At 42.1% G+C, this 23,310-nt stretch overlaps 1 protein-coding gene across 15 annotated transcripts in view; it reads left to right on the forward strand.

Annotated features, from left to right (window-relative positions):
• RAPGEF6 (Rap guanine nucleotide exchange factor 6) overlaps positions 1 to 23,310 on the forward strand; it is a 287,050-nt gene that overhangs the window by 161,787 nt on the left and 101,953 nt on the right. For all 15 annotated transcript variants that reach the window (XM_029050266.2, XM_029050275.2, XM_029050270.2 and 12 more), the window contains one exon: positions 22,295 to 22,426. In XM_029050266.2, the coding sequence (XP_028906099.1) occupies positions 22,295 to 22,426 (132 nt within the window). The remainder of the gene's footprint in view (positions 1 to 22,294; positions 22,427 to 23,310) is intronic.

Here is a 23,310-nt window from a genome sequence, read left to right on the forward strand (position 1 = left end):
TTTCAAAATTAAGTTTAAAAGCTGAATGTGGTCTTGAAATGGATGTAAACTCTAAATGTACCCAGTGAAAAACCCCTATATAATTTCCAAACTTTACAAGCTCCCCCTTCCCTCCCACTAAGAGATCCCCCTCCCCCTCCCACCCCCGGCCCTGTTAATCATCTTTGGCTTTCATTTTGAAGAAATTCTTGAACGTGTAGTTGCACCTAATAGGAATTTGGAAAACCCCTAACTCAGTCATCTGAGGAGCTCAAACACAATGGGTCTAAGTCAAACTGTAGACCAAATAAATATTCCCAGCATATCACATCTTCAGAATTTGGCTACGACTGTTTGGTGCCCAATGCTCTCATGATAAATGGTGATGTTTCATGCTAGTGAAAGGTTTATATTTCTCAAGCTGAATTGAGCGACCATGCAACTGAGTTCTACTTTATAGAACTAAAATTGGTATCTGCCACATATAGCTCTACTGGCTTACACGTAGCCTTTCAAATGATGTGAAATATATTGTGACTTTAGAGGTAGACATTGCATATTGTTTGTATTCTATTTTGGAGGACTGATGAAAAGCAATACCAAGACAATTAACTAAACAGTCTGTAGAAGAGCTCAACATGGAATGTTGCGCTAGTATTCTTACATATCATCTAATTAGCAGTTGACACTAGCTCTGTGCCACCAGGTTTATATCCATTTAGTAAATGATCTAAATGGTACTTTGGGTTTTAAAGCCAAATAAAATTTATGTGTTTCTTTCTAAGAGTGCCTGTTATTTTTGGTTTGGTTTCTGATACAATTATATGAAGCGGCCAAATTGAACTGGTCTTGTTTAAAATGTAATATAAGTGGGTTTGTTTTAACATGGTCCCATTGCGTTAGTGAATGGTTATTTCTGTATTTTAATAGGACGATCCCAACATACTAATTCTAATGCTTTATTTCAAAAGGATGAAGAATAAATGCTATTTTAGACAAGTGTTACCTAAAACATTGATATCTCTGAGTTTTTTGTTTTTATTTTTGAATTTCTTGTTTCCATCACAGAGCCACTAGCTGTAGAATGATTTTAAAATACATGTTTGGCATGAGTGACCAAGGAAAGAAAAGACCATATTTTTAGTTTATAATGAAGGGTATTACATGTATTAGGGGAAGATGGGTTTCGAAAGATTTCCTATTCATTGCTTCTGTGGCAAATAGACTGATCTTTTAATTCTTAGAAACCTTCATCATTCTGTACGGCATGCAAAAATACACACAGATTCCAATATTAAGGTTATGGGCCAAACTTTTTGTTTCTTCATTTTCACCACCACCACCAGATGGCCTTCTGCTCATGAAAGTACTAGATGCTCCTTCATCATTTGAACAGACACATTTCCTTCCCTTTTTAAGTTAAGGCTAGAAAGCCTATGGAAAATAGATTTTGAAGCCATCTGGAAGAGAGTTTGAGTGAATATTTGGTCTGGGTTAAAGATAAAGTTTTTTGACATTGTATTTTTTGATGCTCTTCACTTTTTGTCCTATTTAAGATCACTGAAATTCCTGGGTAGTTAATTTATCCAATTTAATTTTCAAGAATGGAAAACTAATAATAGTTAAATGACTTTAAAAAATAGATTGCCCAAGGAAATCTGGACAGTTATTTTGGGGAACCATATCTCTGAAGTCATTGTAATTGCTCGTGCTTTTAATGAGACAGTGGTCATTTTAAAAAGCAGTCATCTGTGAGGATCTTCGATAGTTCACTTTGCTTGGGAAAATTAAATTGCCTAGTGAGTGAACTCAATTTTCCCAGTGGTCTGAACATAGTCAGCACTCATATACCATGGTTTGATTGATAATATTTCATAGCATTTTTTTTGTGAGGCTTTTTCCTAGGGTAAATGTTTTTTTCCATGACCTTTCATAGCTATATTCTTCCATCAGAAGTTTGTCAAGACATAATTTTTTCTCTAGACCTGTAGACTGCCCCAAAATGGGGCTAAGTCATGGACATTCAAATCCATATGTCGAATGAACACTGTGGAACAATGTGAAAATGTATTTAGTGACTAGCGCAAGCCATACAGGATTTATAGGGATTTTCCTTTTGTTTATCAGTTCAAATTTCAATATTGCCTTGCCTTTCCACCCTCCTATGTACATAGAGGGTATTGCACTTAAGGAATGTAAAAGCAATTCAGTGTATCACTTGAGAGAAACTTGAAAATTTTGGGTTAAATATTCTACTTATGCCCTCTTGTCTCCCAAAGGGAGTTCTAGTGAGTTAGTACCAAGTTGCTGGAATCCTCACCATAGTATTTTATAATAACAGTTGTGGTATTTGTTACTGTGTGTTAGACACTGTCCTGAGCGCTTGGGTGGATACCAGCAAATCAGATTGGACACAGTCCCTGTCCCACATGGGGCTCCCTATTTCAATCCCCATTTTATAGATGAGATAACTGAGGCACAGAGGAGTGAGGTGACTTGCCCAAGGTTCCACAGCAGACAGGAGGCAGAGCCGGGATTAGAACCCATGATCTTCTGACTCCCCGGCCTGTGTTCTATCCCTATGCCATGCTGCTTCTCTGCTTCTTAGAACAGGCAACCCCTGGCCCCAGGGCTGCTACAGGACATCTTGTGAATAGAGTCCATCTTGGGCCCTCCCCATTCCAAATCTGGCCTGGCCTGGAAATCAGGGTGAGCCAGTGAGTTCCAATACCATCTTGTTGGTGCAGTGTTTCCAGAGGGCTGGTGCCAGGGAATAGGAAATGGAGATGGTTTAGTGTCCTTAACATGGGTGTGTGTTTTAGGTGACTTATCTTTTTAGGTTTGATGTATTCCTGATAGCTTCACATAGTGAGCATTCAATAAATATCATTGATTGATTCTTCAAAGCTTCCATGACTGAACATTTTTACACTTTGAGTTTGGGGCTTAAGAGGGAACGTTCAAGTTACATGTAACGAGCAGTAGAAATTGGATGCGGGGAGATTGCTGCCTTTTTTGTAAAGATGTTCAGTTCCTGGGATCCTTTTATATATTTTGGCTTCAGAAGGAAATATTCTAAGTGGCATGTGTGATGTTGTGCATTTTTTTCCCCTCATCCAAGGATTCAGTAGTGTCTTCCTGGCATCCAAGCTTTTAAATTAAACTGAATCTTAGGGGAGGCAGAGAGCATATGAGGTCTCACAATCTGATTTCTTACCTCTGGGTAGGGGTGTACTTCAAATAAACCAATCAGTGGTATTTATTGAGCAAAACAGAACTCCTCATCTTCCCACCCACTCCCTGTCTTCCACCCAGATTACCCATCACTAGAGACACTCCTGTCCTTGCTGCCTCATGAGCCTCTGACCTTGGTATTATCCTTGCCTCATCTCTCTCCTTCAACCCATATATTCAGTATGTCACCAAATCCTGACAGTTCTTCCTCAGAACATCTCTAGAATCTGCCCCTTCTTCCCCATCCAAACTGCCACCATGCAGACCCACGCACTTCTTCCACCTTTACTACTGCATCAGTGTCCTTGCTGATCTCCTTGCCCCTTAAGCGCTTGATATTCACTCCATCCTCAACTCCAAAGGGCTCCACATCTGTATTTTCTCCTATTTCCCCCCTCTGTAATTCATTTTAATAACAGTTCCCCCTCTGGGCTGTAAAATCTTTGTGGCCAGGAGTTGTCAAGCAACTCCATTGAACTGTAGCCTCCTAACTGCTCAAATACCATTGATTGGTCTGTAGTATATCAGTGAGGTAAACTGGGATGGGGAGAGCTGGTTGAGGTCCTAAAAGCCAATGTTAAGGGGTTTCTGTTTGATGTAGAGATGGATCAGGAACCATAGGAGGTTGTTGAGGAATGGGGAGACAAGGACTGAATGGCTTTTTTTTTAGAAAAAAATGATCCAGGCAGCAGGGTGAAGTGTGGACACGGGAATCAGGGAGGACAGTGAAGAGGCTGATGTAATAGTCAATGTGGGATAGGATGAGGGCTTGGGTCAGTATGCTAGCAGTTTGGATGGGGAGGTTAGGGTGGATTCTAGAGATGCTGCATCTGTTTCACTTCTCAAGCACCAGCCTACCCACTGTACCTCAGTCTTGTCTGTCTCACCACCAGTCCCATGCGTGTGTCCTCTCTCTCACATACAATGCCCTCCTTCATATGTGACAGATCATCTCTGTGCTGTGTGCCAGGAACCATATTAAGCAATGGGGTAGATACAAGGTAATCACGTTGGACATAGTCCATGTCCCAAGGTCTTAATCCCCATTTTACAAATGAGGTCACTGAAGCACAGAGAAGTGAAGGAACTTTCCCAAAGTCACACAGCAACCAAGGGGTAGAGCGGGATTAAAAAACCAGGATTAAAATCCAGGTCCTTCTCACTCCCAGGCCCATGCTCTATCCGTTAGGCCACACTACTTCTTAAGACCTGACATTAGAGGCTACTTTTGCCTGCAGCCCCAACCTTGGGGCAATCTTTGTGATGGGGGCCATTTCAGGCAACTCTGCCCAGTCTAGAAATGAGGGAGTTCATCAAGGATGGCCCCGAAGCCATTTTGTGTTGTCCCCTGTCAACAAACACAGTGAGGTTGTACTCTGATTTCTTCCCCCAAAGAGTCGTCCTGTGATCCAGTAAATATGGTAGGGGGCCTTTCTTGACCTTTAACATTTCAAGGAAAGAAAATTTTACAGCCACCTTTGTCCAAGATGATACATTTTAGTCTCATAGCCCTTCCAGTCAGTAAGTTTTACCTTGGGCCTAATCTAATCAGTATGGCTTTAATTTGTGTCCATTCTCTCACTATTGAAAGTTAAGCAGAAGACAGACACCTGCGGATCCTCATCAGTACTGGAATTGCTTGAAGCAAAAAAAAAAAGAAAGAAAAAAGCTCCTTCATTCAGATTTGAAGAGAATGGTAGTGATGGCAATATTTTAATTACAGGAGTGACTGACTAGATCTTTCTCATTGAATGTAAAGTCTGCTCTTTGTGCTGACTTAGTGCCTGGAATTGTTTTCATTCATTCCTTCCTTCCTTCAGTCGCATTAAATGAGCAATTATTGTGTGCAGAGCACTGTATTAAGCACTTGGGACAGTACAATACAGCAGTTAAGCAGACACATTCCCTGCCCACAATGAGCTTTTCTTTCACTGTCACAACCTTTGCTTCAAGATAGCTCTTTTCTAATGGCGCCATACCTAGTCTGAATTGTTTCTTTGAGGGCAAATCTACTATTCTATTGTACCTACTCAAGCAGTTAGTACAGAACTCTACACACAAGACTGTGAGACCTTGTTGGGTAGGGATTGTCTCTATTTGTTGCCGAATTGTACTTTCCAAGTGCTTAGTATAGTGTTCTGCACACAGTAAGTGCTCAATAAATACTATTGAATGAACGAATAAGCATTCAGTGAATACCAGTGATTGACTCTCCCAACTTTCCACTGCTCCGCCACACATATCGAGGCTTTGTTCCATTAAAGTTCTTAAAACATTTTTTTCTCTCCACCCTTTTTCTGTAGACTGTAAGCTCATTGTGAGCCGTAAATGTGTCTGCCAACTCTGTGGTATTGTAGTCTCCTAAATGATTAGTAGAGTGCTCTGCACACAATAAGTGCTCCATAAATACTATTAATTGTAGAATTTTGCAGGGATCTCATTTCAGCTCCGCCGTGGAGTAGTTCGGTTATCTGCTTAATTGTAAACTCCTTGTTAGGGCAGGGACCCTGTCTATTAACTTCATTTTACTTTCCCAAATGCTTAGTATAGTGCCCTGCACAGAATAAACACTCAAATACTACTGACTGATTCACTGTCATATATTCTCATGCCTCTCCTAGCAGAGATGTGATGTGGTCAGCACTGCCTTGATTTTAGTGGTCTATCAGGATTCCTGAATTTGAGATTATACTTGATCTTTAATGTTAGGACTGGCACTTTGGTGGAATTGCTTTTAGAGGTCGAATGTGGTAGGTAATTTATTCAAAGACATTTTCCTGCCTTCCGAAGGTCAACCCCTGGCTAGGGAATAATAATAGTGGTATTCATTAAGTGTTTACAATGTGCTATACCCTGGGGTGAATACAAGCTAATTGGATCAGTCCCACTCAGGGCTCACCATCTAAGAATACAAATCCCAGTATGCTTTAATGTTCCATCTCTCTTTCTCTTTCCCCATCAATCTCTCATATTCTCATTCATCTTGTGGATCTGGGCTATAGTGAGGTCCAGCTCTCACTGGCTGTAAAGATTAGAGAAGCAGCATGGCTCAGTGGAAAGAGCCCGGGCTTGGGAGTCAGAGGACATGGGGTTGAATCCCGCTCTGCTGCTTGTCAGTTGTGTGACTTTGGGCAAGTCACTTCACCTTTCTGTGCCTTAGTTACCTCATCTGTAAAATGGGGATTAAAACTGTGAGCCCCACGTGGGACAACTGATCATTTTGTATCCCCCCAGCGCTTAGAACAGTGCTTTGCACATAGTAAGCGCTTAATACCAACATTATTATTATTATTGTTATTATCAGACACTACAGTTGCCTGTGTTTGGTTTGAATTTTGATGTATTGGCACTGCCTCCCATCTTTGAATGTTCCAAGAAATACTAACTTTTATCCGTTTCCTGATGCAGATGATACGATGATGATGGTGTTTGTTAAGCACTTACTATATGTCTAGCACTGTTGTAAGTGCTGGGGTAGATACAAGCTAATCAGGTTGAACACAGTCCCTGTCCCACATGGGGCTCAATACTAATAACAAAAATAATAATAAATCGTGATATTGGTTAAAGCACTTAGTGTGTCCCAGGCACCATACTAAGTGCTGGGATAGATACAAGATAATCAGGTTCCACAGGGGACTCATAGTCTAAATGGGTAGAAATAATAATAATAATTATGGTATTAAGTGCTTACTATGTGCCAAGCACTGCTCTAAATGCTGGGGTAGATACAGGGTAATCAGGTTGCTCCATGTGGGGCTCACACTTTTAATCCTCATTTTGCAGATGAGGTAACTGAAGCACAGAGGAAGTGAAATGACTTGTCCAAGGTCACACAGCAGACAAGTGATGGATTCGGGATTAGAACCCACATCCTTTGACTCCCAAACCCATGTTCTTTCTACCATGCCACACTGCTTCTTAATCTCGGTCATTTTAAAACTATTTCTCAATCCATAATGCTTCACCTATTCTAAAAAGTGGTTCTTAATTGTATGTTGACCTGAATGTGGGCATCCAGAGCACTGTTGGCAGTATCCAGGAAATGCTGTCCTCAAGGACTTTTGTTGATGCTCTCAGCCTGTTGAGTGTCTCAGGAGATCAGAATAGTATTTTGACATAAAGTTCCCAGTTTGTTAATGTGCCCATGAATAGACTGAACAGCACTGAACCGTGTACATGGCCCTACCTTACTCCACTGATAGTGGAGAAAGAATATATCACATCTCCTCCAAGAGGACTTCCCTGTTTAAGCCTCCTCTTCCCCAGCTGCCTCTCCATTCTGCGTCAACCATGAATTTGAATCTGTGACCTTTGGGCATTTGCTATTTGGCCCACCCTCAACTCCACAGCACTTAGGTACATATCTTTAAATTATATATTATAAATTACCTATTTATATTAATGTCTTCTCTGTCTCTAAGCTGTATCCTCATTATGGACAGGGAATGTATCAGCTAACTCTGTTGTATTGTAATCTCTTAAGTGCTTAGTACAGTGCTCTGCACTTAGTAAGCACTCAAATTCTATTGATAAATTGACTGCTATATCAGAGTTTATGCAATCCTGACACGCTGAGCATGTCATCTTGGAGTAATCTTCAGTCCTTAGTAGTAGTGGAGCTGTTCCTGATGCAGTTTTGGAAGAATCAAACTTTCACAGTAAACTGTGCCCAGCTTTACTAATCATACGCTTAGTACAGTGCTCTGCACACAGTCAGCACTCAATAAATACGACTGAATGAATGTCATATGGTTTTATAACTGTGTGGAGGTCTTGATGTTGTGCACTGTATTTTTCCCATATTCACTGTATGGCAAATATCTCGTCTCCTGTGACCCACCAAACGCTGGACCTTCATGATGATTTCTGGATGTACGCCACTAAGTATTGAGTCCAGAAGGACTCTGTCTAGGATCCCCATCGCCCCTACTCCCTTCCACTGCTCTACCCTCCTCCCTGCCCCACAGCACTTGTGTATATAGGTACATATTTATTATTCTATTTATTTTATTAATGATGTCTGTATGTGTATAATTCTATTTATTCATATTGATGCTATTGATGCCACTCTACTTGTTTTGTTGTCTATCTCCCCTCTTCTAGACTGTGAGCCCGTTGTTGGGTAGGGGTTGCCTCTGTAGCTGAATTGTACTTTCCAAGCACTTAGTACAGTGCTCTGCACACAGTAAGTGCTCAATAAATACGATTGAATGAATGGAGAGTATCAAGTTCCCATGGTAGTTTGAGCAGTTGGCTCTCTCCATCTTTTTCCCCCTTGATGAAGGAAACAAGGGTACCCAGTTTAAGGCAATTAACCAATTCTTTGGAAGCCTTTCCCCAGTTTCTTTATTTTTGCATATCTTAATTCAATATTCTTATGCATCTTGATGCATAAGCCTCCCTCTCTAGACTGTAAGCTGGTTGTGGGGAGGGAAGGTGTCTGTAATATTGTATGGTATGATGGTTTTTGGTAAGCAGTGTTCTAAGCCTTGGGGTACATAGAAGCTAATCAAGTTGGACACAATCCCGGTCCCACCTGAGGCTCACTACTACTATTACTACTCTAATAATAATAATGATGGTATTTGTTAAGCACTTACTTTATGCCAAGGTATTTTCTAAGCGCAGGGATAGATATAAGCTAATCAGGTTGGACACACTCCCTGTCTCATATGGGGCTCACTCCTCCTCCTCCTACTAATAATAATTAGAAAACAATTGTGGTCTGTAATATGGACTTGTCTCTCCATCCCAAGTCATGATGCTGGTTTAGGCCCCTGTAGAAGTCAAGTGACAATATGACATTTACCTCCTCTCTGACCTTCCTCCATTCTCTCCCTTCTCCAATTCACCCTTCACTCTGCTGCCTGGATCATTTTCATTCTGCATCTGTCTTTCAACTCCTTAAAAAGTCTCCAGTGGTTTTCCACATCAAGCAGAAATTCCTTGCCGATGGCTTTCAGATTCTTGTAGTGCTCAGACAGTCGTATTTATTGAGTGCTTAATGATTGCAGAACACTGTAGTAAGCAGTTGGCAGAGTACAGTGTAACAGTTGGTAGACACATTCATTCAATAATATTTATTGAGCGCTTACTATGTGCAGATCACTGTACTAAGTGCTTGGAATGCACAATTCGGCAACAGACACATGGGTTCTAATCCCCGCTCTTCCACTTGTCAGCTTTGTGACCTTGAGCAAGTCAGCTAACTTCTCTGTGCCTCAGTTATCTCATCTGTAAAATAGCGATGAAGAATATGAGCCCCATGTAGAACAACCTGATTACCTTGTATCTACCCCAGCATACCTTGTATCTACCCCAGCACTTAGAACAGTGCTTGGCACATATTAAGTGCTTAGCAAATACCAACATCATTATTATTATTATTACCATTAATAATAATAATGAGATTTCCATCTAAAGAGTCTAATGTCTCTCATATCAGTCAGTGATATTTATTGGGTACTTACTATGTGTAGAGCACTGTACTAAGTGATTGGGAGTGTACAATACAGCAGAGTTAGTAGGCATGTTCCCTGTCCAAAACAAATTATCTACTCTTTTCTCCTACTGTGTTTCACTTTACATGCTTTGATCCTCATGTGCTTTATTGTCATCTCTCCCACCCCCAAACTCTTGTTTATATCCCCCCCTTGCCATGAACTATCTTCCCCTGCAAATCAGGTAAACCACAGTTCTTTCCCATCTTCAGAATTCTTTCCCATCTTCAGACCTCTTCTGAAGTCAAATCTCCTTCCCGAAGCCTTTTCTGTATAATTTCTCCTCTACCCACTCTATCACCTCTCCACCCTGCCACCATCTGCTACTCCAGCACTTCCACACCACCTATAAACTTATATCCTCACACCACCCCATAGCGTTTAATGAACATTCCTCTACAGTCACTTCCTCCGATCTGTAATTTAATTGTGTCTCCTAAGCTCCTTTAGGGCAGGGATTTTGTCTACTGATTCTCTTGTTTTCTCCCATGTGCTTAATACAAGGCTCTATATACAGTAAGTGATCAAGGAGTATTACTCTTAATTGGTAAAAAATGGAATCTACCTTTGTTGAATATAGTTAGTTTTGTTCAAGCTCATCATTGTCATTTTCTTTTCTGATTCCCGAAAGTGCTAACAAGTTCTCTCAACTGGATTCCAGGAGCAAAGAGTATTTTTTCATCAGCCACGTTTATGCAAATATCAAATAGTTCCAGGAATGACCTCTACAACCCCCTGCCACCTACCTTGTGTATGTGTATCATTGTTTTGCCTCAACACCTTGTTTTCATGAAAATTTGTCTTCCAATCATGCCATTGTCTGGTGGATTTATGTTGCAGCATGTCCCAGGAGGGGCCAGATATCTTGGATCATACTGTAAACAGCTTATTCTTTAAAAATCTTGCCCTTTTCTTTTTTTTTTAAAAAAAAAGGTATTTGTTAAGCACTTACTATATGCCAGGCACTGTACTGAACACTGGGAGAGTACACTATTGAGTGCTTACTTTGAGCAGAACATTGTAGTAAGTGCTTGGGAGAGTACAATGATAATGTTGGTATTTGTTAAGCACTTGTTATGTGCAGAGCACTGTTCTAAGCGCTGGGGTAGATATAGGGTAATTAGGTCCCACGTGATGCTCACAGTTAAGCCCCATTTTACAGATGAGGTAACTGAGACACAGAGAAGTTAAGTGACTTGCCCACAGTCACACAGCTGACAAGTGGCAGAACTGGGGTTCGAACCCATGACCTTTGACTTCCAAGCCCAGACTCTTTCCACTGAGCCACGCTGCTTCTCAGATATGTTGGTAGACAATTGGTAGACATGTTTCCTGTCCACAACAAGCTTATAGTCCAGAGGGGGAGGCAGACTTTAATATGAAGAGATAAACTGTGGATATGTATATAAGTGCTGTGGGGCTAAGGGAGCAGACCCAAAGGCAAGGGTGATGCAGAAGGAGCAGGAGAAGAGAAAATGAAGGTTTTAGTCAGGGAAGGCCTCTTGAAGGAGATGTGCCTTCAATAAAACTCTGAAGGCGGGGAGAGTGATATCTGTCGGATATGAAGAGGGAGGGAGTTCCGGTCGTGGGCAAGTGGTCAGCAGTGAGATTGACGAGATGGAGGTACAGTGAGTAGGTTGACATTAGAGGAGCCAGGAGGGCAAGCTGGGTTGTAGTAGGAGGTCAGTGAGGTGAGGTAGGAGGAGGGCAAGGTGATTGAGGGCTTCAAAGCTGTTGGAAAGGCTGCAGTTCAGAACTGTATCAGTCTGTGTTTTTCACTATAACACATTTCTGTTTAAAAAAAAGTATGTGAAATTTGATAAACATAGGAAAGCTCACATTTTCCTTTGTTTTTCCCATTCGAAAGCAACTGGTTGATCTTTGATATTTTATTTGTAGGAACATCATAATCTTTGTATAAACAAAGGAGAAATGAGGATGAACTCTTAACATTTTTGAAAATATTTACCATCCTATTTTGCAAAGAAAGAACCCTTCGAAGAGTTTTTCTGTGCCATATGGAGAGTCTCATAGACTTTTATTGAATTTTATGGTAAACTAAGTTCTGCCACCAGACATGTGACTTCAGTATGCATTTCGTGTAGAGGTATGACCCTACGATAACAGAAGCCTGCTTGGGAGCAGGAAGCAGTACTGTCAGATGAAATAGTTTGTGGGCGTGGCTTTGGACACGGAGAACGCTCTGTCATATGTTCTGAATGCGTTCAACCCCATAATAATAGTAGACCTGGGCATATTAGTCTATCATCCTTCATATCAGTATGTCTGGGTTGAACCACTAGATTGTGAGATCCTTTCTCATATGGGTTCTAATCCCAGCTCTGTCACTTGTCTGCTGTGTGACCTTGAGCAAGTCACTTTGCTTCTCTGTGCCTCAGTTCCCTCATCTGTAAAAGGGGATTGAGACCATGAGCCCCAAGTGGGGCAGGGACTGTTTCCAACCCGATTTGTTTGTAATAATAATGTTGGTATTTGTTAAGCGCTTACTATGTGCAGAGCACTGTTCTAAGCGCTGAGGAAGATACAGGGTAATCAGGTTGTCCCACATGAGGCTCAGAGTTAATCCCCATTTTACAGATGAGGTAACTGAGGCCCAGAGAAGTTAAGTGACTTGCCCACAGTCACACAGCTGACAAGTGGCAGAGTCTGGATTCGAACCCGTGACCTCTGACTCCCAAGCCCGGGCTCTTTCCACTGAGCCACGCTGCTTCTCTATCTACCCCAGTGCTTAGTAAGTACAGTGCCTGGCAAATAGTAAGCACTTAACAAATACCATTATTAATATTATCATTAGTGTTAGTCCCAGAAATTGGGAGGCCAGTCCATCCAAGAGACAAAGGTGTGTGTTAATAGTAATAGCATTTATTAGTACTGTTAATATTAATAGAGCTATAAGGTCATCTAGATGGTAAGCTCGTGATGGGCAGGGAACATGTCCAATAATTTTGTTGTATTTTACTCTCCCCAAGGGCTCTGCACACTTTAAGTGCTCATTAAATACCACTGATTGATTAAATGAAGTGCTTACTATGAGCAAGGCACTGTACTAAATTCTGGGAGAGAATACTCAGGAGGAAATTAAACACAGCCCCTTCGGGAGTATAGTTTAGCAGGCTTCTGCTATCTTTTTCCCACTTTGAATGATTATGGAGGAAGTAAAAGTCTTTGGGCCAGTGGGTTGTTTTGCATTTCCTTGTCTGACCTTAGTGTAGGAGTTTTCTTCTAGACAGGATATCAAGCTCGGTGAAACAGTTTCTTTTTCCTCTTTTTACAGTTGATAGTTAAATCTTGGAAATCTGAAGTTTTAAATATGGACTTTAATGTATGCATCTACCGTCAGTCTATTTTATATAATCTTCCATCTAATAACTTGAGCTGCATGCCCAAAGTAACCCAATTGCATTTTGAGATGAATGCAATTCAGTGTTGATTCGAAATAACGCAAAAGAAGTTTGACAATGTTACCTAGTAGATAGAGCACAGGCCTGGGATTCAGAAGGATCCGGGTTCTGATCCCGACTCCGTCACTTGTCTGCTATGTGACCTTGGGCACATCACTTCACTTCACATCTGTGCTTCAGTAACCTCATCTGTAAAGTGGGGATTAAGACTTTGAGTTCCGTGTGAGACAGGGACTGTGTCCAACCTGATTACCTTGTATCTCCCCCAGTGCTTAGAACAGTACCTGGCATAGTAAGTGCTTAACAAATACCATTAAAAAGTATAGTTTTCCTGTGGGTTAAATCTTTCTTGAAATAAGTGCATCTCCACTGATACCATTGCCATCTCCCATACAAAATAATATGTTCTAGCTCTCTAATATATCGATTCAATTTTTTTTTCTTCATAAGGCTTTTATTTTTAATAAATGAATAGGATTTGCCAGTTTAATGGCTTAAATGTTTGGAGGGATTTAATTAGTTTAGATAGAGGTGCGTCGGGTGAAGTTAAGATTGATCATTATCCTAAGCTTTTTTTCTTTTGCAGTGGATTTATATTAGAATTCATTTCTCAAATTTGGTAATAAGAGAACTTAACTTTGCCTTAACTAAGCCTTAATGTAGTTTTCAGGGTGTCACTTTCCAACAGGAAATTTTAATTTTTGGGACATTTACATTGTTTCATTCACTGTGTCCTATAAAGTTACAGAAGTTAAATATCTTTGGGAAAGGTTAAGCCCAGGATACAATATTGCAAGCAGTAAGCTCTGGGGAAGTGACAAGAACAAAAGTCAACAGTTTTTCACATGATACTGGAGGTGTGTTTCTGAGGAAAACAATATAAAATGAATACAGTAGAATGGTAATCAGGAACCTATGGCTCGGGAATCAGATCTGGCCCTTCATTATATTGGATGTAGTGCACTTTTTTTTTTTAAAAAAAGTAATTCTAAAGCAGTTACTATGTGTGCTGGGGTAGATACAGCCAATCAGATTGAACACAGTCCATGTCCCACATGGGGCTTACAGTCTCAATCTCCATTTTACGGATGAGGGAACTGAGTTCCAGAGAAGTGAAGTGACTTGCCCAAGGGCACACAGCAGACAAGTGGCAGAGCCAGGATTAAAACCCAGGTACTTCTGACTCCCAGGCCCGTGTTTTTTCCACTAGGCCACACCACTTCTCTATTGCTCGAGCAGTACACCCGTGGGTGGACTCTATACCATCAGGATGACACCATTACCTTCTTCACCACAGCTTCCTGAGCAGTGAACTTAATTCTTAATTCTAACTTCCTGATTCCTGAACTTAATCGTTGAACTCCTTTGACCTAGAAAAAGTCCAAAAGGGGAATGGATGTGGCGGCTCCACTCCTTAGCTTCAGCTGACAGGAGACGAGAAGGCTTTCAGGGGTGGCAGTGTCAGGGTGGGGCCACCAGAGAAGGCATCAGGCAAAGCTTCTGGGACCACCTCCAGCAAATGCTAGCACCCTTAGCGTGTGAATTGGCTATTCCTCTCTTCATTGTGGAATCCTCTTTTCCAAACATTGAGCCAGGTTTGGAGTATTAGGCATAACGAGATCAGTCAAATATTGGCAATCGATTGTGGGATCAGAATTCCTATTAATGTCTTGATCTAGTGGATTAATTGCCCTCTATACTCTCCTTTGAAATCCCCATCCCCCAAGCCAGACTGTGAGCTGGTTGTGGGAAGGATTGTCACTTTATTGTTGTATTGTACTTTCACAGATGCCTAGTACAGTGCTCTGCACACAATAGCGCTTAATAAATATGATCAACTGAGTAACAGAAGCACTACCAATGGAGACAGTTTGCAGGGTTGGGCACTATAAACAAACCACATGCCATTTGTATAGAATCGACTTTGCATATCCAAAATATTGTTACCCAGTACAGTTGTAATCATTGTGATTATTATTACTATTATCATTATTGCATTTGTGAAGCCTTTAATATGTGTCAAACACTGTTCTAAACACTGGGGTAAATCCAAACTAATCAAGTCTGGCACAATGCCTGTCCACATGGGGCTCATTCTCAGACTATGAGGGAGAACATGCATTGTATCTCCATTTTACAGAAGAGGAAACTGAGCACAGGGAAATCAAAGTAAACTCATGAGGGAAGGGAACATATCTGCTAACTCTGTTATGTTGGGCTCTCCCAAGCGCTTAGTACAATACTTACTGTGTGCAGTTGATTGACTGATTAATTGATTGCCTAAGGTTACACATTAAGCAACTGGCAGAGCTGGGATTTGAGCACTTTCCATTAGGCTAAGCTGCTTCTGAAAGAGCCTGAATTTCAGAGACAAAGGAGTGCAACATACAGGCATTTCGCAGTTTAGAGCTGGCTGCAAGTATCTGTGATCTCACGACCATATTCAGTTGGCGTACTCTAATCAGCACAATTTGCAGTATGGAAAACATTAATATCAATTATCCTCATTACCTTCATCCACACACTCCTTTCCTCTAATGCCAACCTACTCTCTGTACCTGCAACTTGTCTACCCCGTTGCCAACGCCTTGTCCATGCCTTCCCTCAGGCCCGGAACCCCCTCCCTACTTCATGTCCAACAGTCCACCACTCCCCCATCCACAACCACTGTCCCTTCCAGCCCCCCCCACAAATCACATCCCCTCCCAGAGGTCTTCCCTGACTAAGCCCTCATCACCCCTATCTGCCCTCTCCTCCCCATAGCTTCAGCACTTGGCTTTGTACCCCTTAAGTGCTTTGATGCTCACTCCAGCCCCACAACACTTGTACACATCCTATGCTCTTCTATTTCCTCTATTTGTAATTTATTTTAAGGCCTGTTTCCCACACAGACTGTAAGTCGTTGGTGGATAGAGATCAGAGCTACCATCTCCCTTTTATTGTACTCTCCCAAGCACTTAGTACAGTGCTCTGCATATAGCAAGTGTTCAGTAGATACTATGGATTGATTGGGCCAATTTTCTCCATTTCTATGAAGGTAAATTCATTGTCTTTCAGTTTACTAACGTGGTTTCTCGTGGCATTTTTTCATTGTGTTAATTTATCAGTTTCATTAAAGTTAGTATGGCTTGAGATGGAGAGGGATCCTATTTTTGTTTTTGTCTATTTTAATGTTGAGCCAGTGCAGGATCTGGGTTTAGCAGTTCATTTGCTATGGCTTGGGTAGGTCTTCCCACTTTTTCATAACTTGCAGTGAATAGAAATTCAGCCATGCAGAAATGTCCATTCAGTAGGTAATGAAGCAAATGCCAACCCTCTGTCCCATACAATCCTACATCTTTGAATTTTAAAGTATGGGAAGACTCCAGTCCATTGAGGATAAACAGTTAATACTTCCAGCACTTAGTACAGTCCCTGGCATATAGTAAGCACTTAACAGATATCATAATAATAATAATTATTATTCCAGGGTAGCTAAATGTATGTGTTTGGATAGTTGACATTGACAACTGTTATTAACCCCAAGAACAAACTCAACAATTGCTTTAACAAATGGATGAATTGAAGTGTATTTTTCAAGGGAAATGAATTTTTAAAATGTTTTACTAGATTATGTCAGAAGTATGACAGGAGATAGAGAGAATTTTAATAATATTTTTCAAGAAATGGGATATTATTAAGGGTGCTCTCAGGTAGATTTTAAATAATTTTCCCCTCAAGACTGTGAACTTGTCCCTCTACACTGTAAACTCCTTCTAGATTGTAAGCTTCTTGTGGGCAGGGAATATGTTAAGAAGCAGAGTGCCTTAGTGGAAAGAACATGGGCTTGGGAGTCAGAGATCATGGGTTCTCCGCCACTTGGCAGCTATGTGACATTGGGCAAGTCACTTAACTTCTCTGTGTCTCAGTTACCTCAATTATAAAATGGGGATTAAGACTGTGAGCCCCATGTGGGACATAGACTGTGTCCAACCTGATTATCTTTTGTCTACCCCAGTGCTTGGCACATAGTAAGCGCTTAACAAATGCCATCATTATTATTATTATTATTACTCTGTTATATTGTGCTCTCTCAAGTTCTCAGTACAGTGTTCTGAACACAGTAAGTGCTCAACAAATAGGATTGATTGATATGCAAATTTGTAGGTACACCTCAGTTCTACTATAAATGCATGTTTTCACTGCATGTTTTGGCTAGGACCCTGCTAGCAAGTTAGGGAGTGCAGCTTCTCTTCCCCTCAGACTCCTCCATCCCTGCCAAGGAAAGGACTTCTGTGCACTGGACCAGGGCTGAAAACAGGGCCCTTGGACAATTCTAGTCCTGCCTAGACTTTGCACCTATTCAGTGTATTTGTTCGTGTTGGATTTCAATGCTTCATCACTCCTGATGGGTTTATCTTCAACCCCTTCTCTCCACCTAAACTCTTAGATTGGGAGCCTCCCGAGGGGCAGGGAGCGAATTCAATTCCCATCTGTGTATTCTCTCCCATATTCTCTCCCAGCACTTAGTACAGTGCTCTTCACCCAGAAAGCACTTAAAAAGTACTACTGCTATTATTATTTCTAACAACGATAGCCCGTTTTAAATATTGCGTGATGTGATGTAGCAAGAACTGGTAATGCCTATAAGCGTGGCATTTAATAGAGTGAGCATTGCATGATTATAGAGTCACATAGGATTATGTGGGAATGCAGCACCATTATGGAAGAATTAGTTGGTATTTGGTCCCTGGCCTGGAGCAAGGAGAGATGAGAGTAAATCATGGTGGCCTAGTGAAAAGCACATAAGCACCAGGAGTCTGGAGGCCTTAGTTCAAATTTCCTGGGAAAAGCAGTGTTGCCTAATGGATAGAACACTGGCCTGGGAGTCAGAAGGACCTAGGTTCTAAACCTGGCTCTGCCACTTGTCTGATGGGTGACCTTGGGCAAGTCACTTCACTTTTCTGGGCCTCAGTTACCTCATCTGGAAAATGGAGATTAAAGTTGTGAACCCACTGTGGGACATGGACTTTGTCCAACCTGATTAGCTTATGATTATTCATTCATTCATTCAATAGTATTTATTGAGCGCTTACTATGTGCAGAGCACTGTACTAAGCGCTTGGGATGAACAAGTCGGCAACAGATAGAGACAGTCCCTGCCGTTTGACGGGCTTACAGTCTAATCGGGGGAGACGGACAGACAAGAACAATGGCACTAACCAGCGTCAAGGGGAAGAACATCTTGTAAAAACAATGGCAACTAAATAGAATCAAGGCGATGTACAATTCATTAACAAAATAAATAGGGTAACGAAAATATATACAGTTGAGCGGACGGGTACAGTGCTGTGGGGATGGGAAGGGAGAGGTGGAGGAGCAGAGGGAAAAGGGGAAAATGAGGCTTTAGCTGCGGAGAGGTAAAGGGGGGATGGCAGAGGGAGTAGAGGGGGAAGAGGAGCTCAATCTGGGAACGCCTCTTGGAGGAGGTGATTTTTAAGTAGGGTTTTCAAGAGGGAAAGAGAATCAGTTTGGTGGAGGTGAGGAGGGAGGGCGTTCCAGGACCGCGGGAGGACGTGACCCAGGGGTCGACGGCGGGATAGGCGAGACCGAGGGACGGCGAGGAGGTGGGCGGCAGAGGAGCGGAGCGTGCGGGGTGGGTGGTAGAAAGAGAGAAGGGAGGAGAGGTAGGAAGGGGTAAGGTGATGGAGAGCCTTGAAGCCTAGAGTGAGGAGTTTTTGTTTGGAGCGGAGGTCGATAGGCAACCACTGGAGTTGTTTAAGAAGGGGAGTGACATGCCCAGATCGTTCCTGCAGGAAGATGAGCCGGGCAGCGGAGTGAAGAATAGACCGGAGCGGGGCGAGAGAGGAGGAAGGGAGGTCAGAGAGAAGGCTGACACAGTAGTCTAGCCGGGATATAACGAGAGCCCGTAACAGTAAGGTAGCCGTTTGGGTGGAGAGGAAAGGGCGGATCTTGGCGATATTGTAGAGGTGAAACCGGCAGGTCTTGGTAACGGATAGGATGTGTGGGGTGAACGAGAGGGACGAGTCAAGGATGACACCGAGATTGCGGGCCTGCGGGACGGGAAGGATGGTCGTGCCATCCACGGTGATGGAGAAGTCTGGGAGCGGACCGGGCTTGGGAGGGAAGATGAGGAGCTCAGTCTTGCTCATGTTGAGTTTTAGGTGGCGGGCCGACATCCAGGTGGAGACGTCCCGGAGGCAGGAGGAGATGCGAGCCTGAAGGGAGGGGGAGAGGACAGGGGCGGAGATGTAGATCTGCGTGTCATCTGCGTAGAGATGGTAGTCAAAGCCGTGAGAGCGGATGAGTTCACCGAGGGAGTGAGTGTAAATGGAGAACAGAAGAGGGCCAAGAACTGACCCTTGAGGAACTCCAACAGTTAAAGGATGGGAGGGGGAGGAGGCTCCGGCGTAGGAGACCGAGAATGATCGGCCAGAGAGGTAAGAGGAGAACCGGGAGAGGACAGAGTCCGTGAAGCCAAGGTGAGATAAGGTATGGAGGAGGAGGGGATGGTCGACAGTGTCAAAGGCAGCAGAGAGGTCAAGGAGGATCAGAATGGAGTAGGAGCCATTGGATTTGGCAAGAAGGAGGTCATGGGTGACCTTAGAGAGAGCAGTCTCGGTAGAGTGGAGGGGACGGAAGCCAGATTGGAGGGGGTCTAGGAGAGAATGGGAGTTAAGGAAGCCTGGCACTGTTAAGTAAGCAGTTACAAAATATCATCAAAAAATTGCTATTTGCCTGGTGTGTGAACTTGGGCAAATGGCTTAACTTCTCTAGGCCTTAGTTTCCTCATCAGTAAAAGGGAGATTGACTGCCTATTCTCTCTTAGACTCTGAACCTTATGTGGGACAAAGACTGGGTCTGATCTGATTGCATTTGAGCTACCCTAGCTCTTAGCACAGTGCTTGGCGTAAAGTAAGCCTTTAGCAAATACTGCAGTTATTATTACTGGTATTATTATCATTAGGAAAATACAAGTTAGCATTACTGGTGTTTTATGTTCTTAATATTTACAAAAGAAGCAAGATTAAAGTTGGAAAGCACTCTTTCTTTTAAAATGAAGGATTGTTTTAACAAACTAAGGAATGTACTAAGGCATCTTTTAAGTTATTAATAGTACACTTTGAAAAGAACTAGCAAGGGGAGTTATTTAATTTTGAAAATCTATATTATGTTTTTTAGCATGCATAATGGCTCCTCAGATGGCCCGTTTCTATAGCAGCCAAGCTTAACAAAAGGCTTAGTTATTTTTCCCTTTCTTCTACTAGATTTAGGGTGCCTGTTGCCTCCTGCTGTTTATAATTTCCCCTCTGGTTTACAGTGGCAGTGTTAAAAATGATTGCCCAAAACTGCCATTCAAGAGGCAAACTGCTTGCAAATAGCCTTTGTGACCCTCTTCCCAATGGTCTGTTCCTTGCCCATGCTGAAAAAATAAAAATAAAAATAAATCAGCTCTAATGATGAATCATACATTGTTTTCCCTAGATTGGAAGCTCCCCAGATTGGAAGCTCCCCAGATTGGAAGCTCCCCAGATTGGAACCTCCCGAGGACAAGGATCCTATCTACCAAATCTATTGTATTCTTCCTCCCTTGCAATTAGTACAGTGGTTGTTGGGGTTTTTTTGTGTATTTGTTAAGCACTTACTATGTGCAGAGCACTGTTCTAAGTGCTGGGGTAGATACAGGGTAATCAGGTTGTCCCACGTGAGGCTCACAGTATTAATCCCCATTTTACAGATGAGGTAACTGAAGCACAGAGAAGTGAAGTGACTTGCCCCCAGTCACGCAGCTGACAAGTGGCAGAGCCGGGATTTGAACCCATGACCTCTGACTCCCAAGCCTGGGCTCTTTCCACTGAGCCACACTGCTTCTCTACCCACAGTAAACACTCAATAAATACCATTGATTGGTAGATGGGAAAATGTGGCAACCTCCTTGTACTACATTTATAATTTTGATTTATTCCCTTGAAGCTTTCTTTTCTGTGAATTATGGAAAGTTCATCTCATTTTCCAGTGTAATCCATTAACTGTGGGACTTAAAATTGTACAAATTGGTATTTCTCAGGATATTCCCCAGACAAATATTTGGTCCTTACTTTCTGGTAAAGCAGTCAAAACCTTAGAGGTTGATAACAATAATGACTAAGGTATTCATGCACTTACTGTATACACTTAACACAGTAACACTGTGCTAAGTGCTGGGGTAGATGCAGTACGATCATGCCAGGTACAGCCCTCGTCCCCCGCGGAGCTCACAATCTGAGAGGGAGAACTGGAACCTAATTCCCCTTGTGCAGATGAAGAAACTGAGGCACAGAGAGGTTGCTACTTGCCCAAGGCCACACAACAGGCAAGAGGTGGTCAGGTTAGAGCCCAGGACTCTTGACTCTCAGTCATGTGGTCTCTCTGCTTCTCCAGAGATATCCCTCAATGTGTTCATTTGCAAAAAAGGACCCAGTGTTTTGATCTACACTCACAAGAATCTATAGGAATTTCAAACTTGAGATAGAGAAAAATGACCATTTCATTGTTCTGCATTTTAACATGAGCTCCTGCATATAATGTTCGAACCTTATTTTTTGAAACAAGTGTTTCAGATTTCTTGAATATCCTTTTCTAGCTACCCCCTGAGATTTTGGATCAGTGCGTCTACTCTGGCATATTTTCAAATTAACTCCTTTATCGAGGATATATAATTGTTTTGTCCGAGAACATTTTTGGAAATCATTGGGCCTTCAGTAAGCATTTCATCTGGGTGCAGTGTTTTCGAAATTTCCCACCCATTTGAGGAGGTGTAGGGCCTCAGGAAAAATATGTGAAAAGATTTCCACCCTTATTGGCTTATAAGAAGCAGTTGGGCATTTTAAAAAATAAGTATGTAGTTTGAATATTCCTGTTTAAGACAACTTTATCTCCTTCCAAGTCTTTGCTTCTCTGGATAGAAAAGGTCACTCCTTAGCTGGGCCTGCTCCATTGTAAAGGATTCTTTTCTTTCCTGGTTTTTGGGTACTGAGAATTTGAGGTGATTATGTAAGATACTCCAATGTCCTTGAGATAAGAACCTGCTTAAAAATAAAAGAACTCCTACTGTCAAGTTTACTATGGAGTGCCAAGCATTGAAATTGAGATTAGATTATTCATTTTCTTTTTCAGCTTCCAGCAGACCTTACCAAGATGCACCTGTCAGACAATCCTCATCCACAGGTGACCCATGTCCCTTCTAGTCAATCCGGATGCAGCATTGCTAGTGACTCTGGAAGCAGCAGTTTGTCTGATATCTACCAGGTAATATCACGAGATGGGTTAGTTTTTAGGGATTTTCATGATCTTATTATTTTAAACTGGTAATTGTCCCCCTTAGCTCTCCTAGGCTCAACATAGAATATCTTTGCTGGACAGGTCTATATTTGATAGGAAAAAAATTATGCATTCCATGACCATATGGGAATATAAATGTGACATTCTTTACAAATGTAAATGACACTGGGGGTTGTAAGATTAAAAGAATAATTGCATTCAGTTCCCAGGGTAAAGGACTTCCATTTCTCCCACCTTGTTTTAGTGAAGAAGAAAAAAATGGAATTCTGCTTACCCCCATGGTTATTCAATTTAAGAATTTCACTGTTATATCTCAGTTTTAGTTGGACAAATCCTAATTGGTCTGGCAGTAAACCTCTGAGTTCCTACTGGGTGCCTGGCTCTGGGTTAGACGATGTTGCCAACAAAAGTCCTCCATCAACAGTGTACCAGCGTTCCTGTAAGAAAATCATCTCCCCGTCAGTGCCCCCAGCTACACCCGCCCAATCTCCACATCCCAGCACAGTTACTCAAAGCGGAAACCAAAATGCCAAGGGCTTCCAAAGCAGTGCTGTGTAGTGAGGGCAGTTTTATTGTTATGGGGAGGGAATGTGTTTGTTTAATGTTTTATTGCACTCTCTCGAGTGCTTAGTACAGGGATCTGCACACAGTAAGCACTAAATAAATACAATTGAATGAATGAATGAATCCTGTGGCCATCCCACACTGACCCCCCAGAGTGGAGCAGGGCTAAGGGCCAAGAACTGGCTCCCAAGTTCTCCCAGTTCCTCCCCCCAAAGGCAGGTCTCATTCATTCATTCAATAGTATTTATTGAGCGCTTACTATGTGCAGAGCACTGTACTAAGCGCTT

This window comes from Ornithorhynchus anatinus, chromosome X1 (genome assembly GCF_004115215.2).
Source record: "Ornithorhynchus anatinus isolate Pmale09 chromosome X1, mOrnAna1.pri.v4, whole genome shotgun sequence".
Taxonomy (NCBI): domain Eukaryota; kingdom Metazoa; phylum Chordata; class Mammalia; order Monotremata; family Ornithorhynchidae; genus Ornithorhynchus; species Ornithorhynchus anatinus.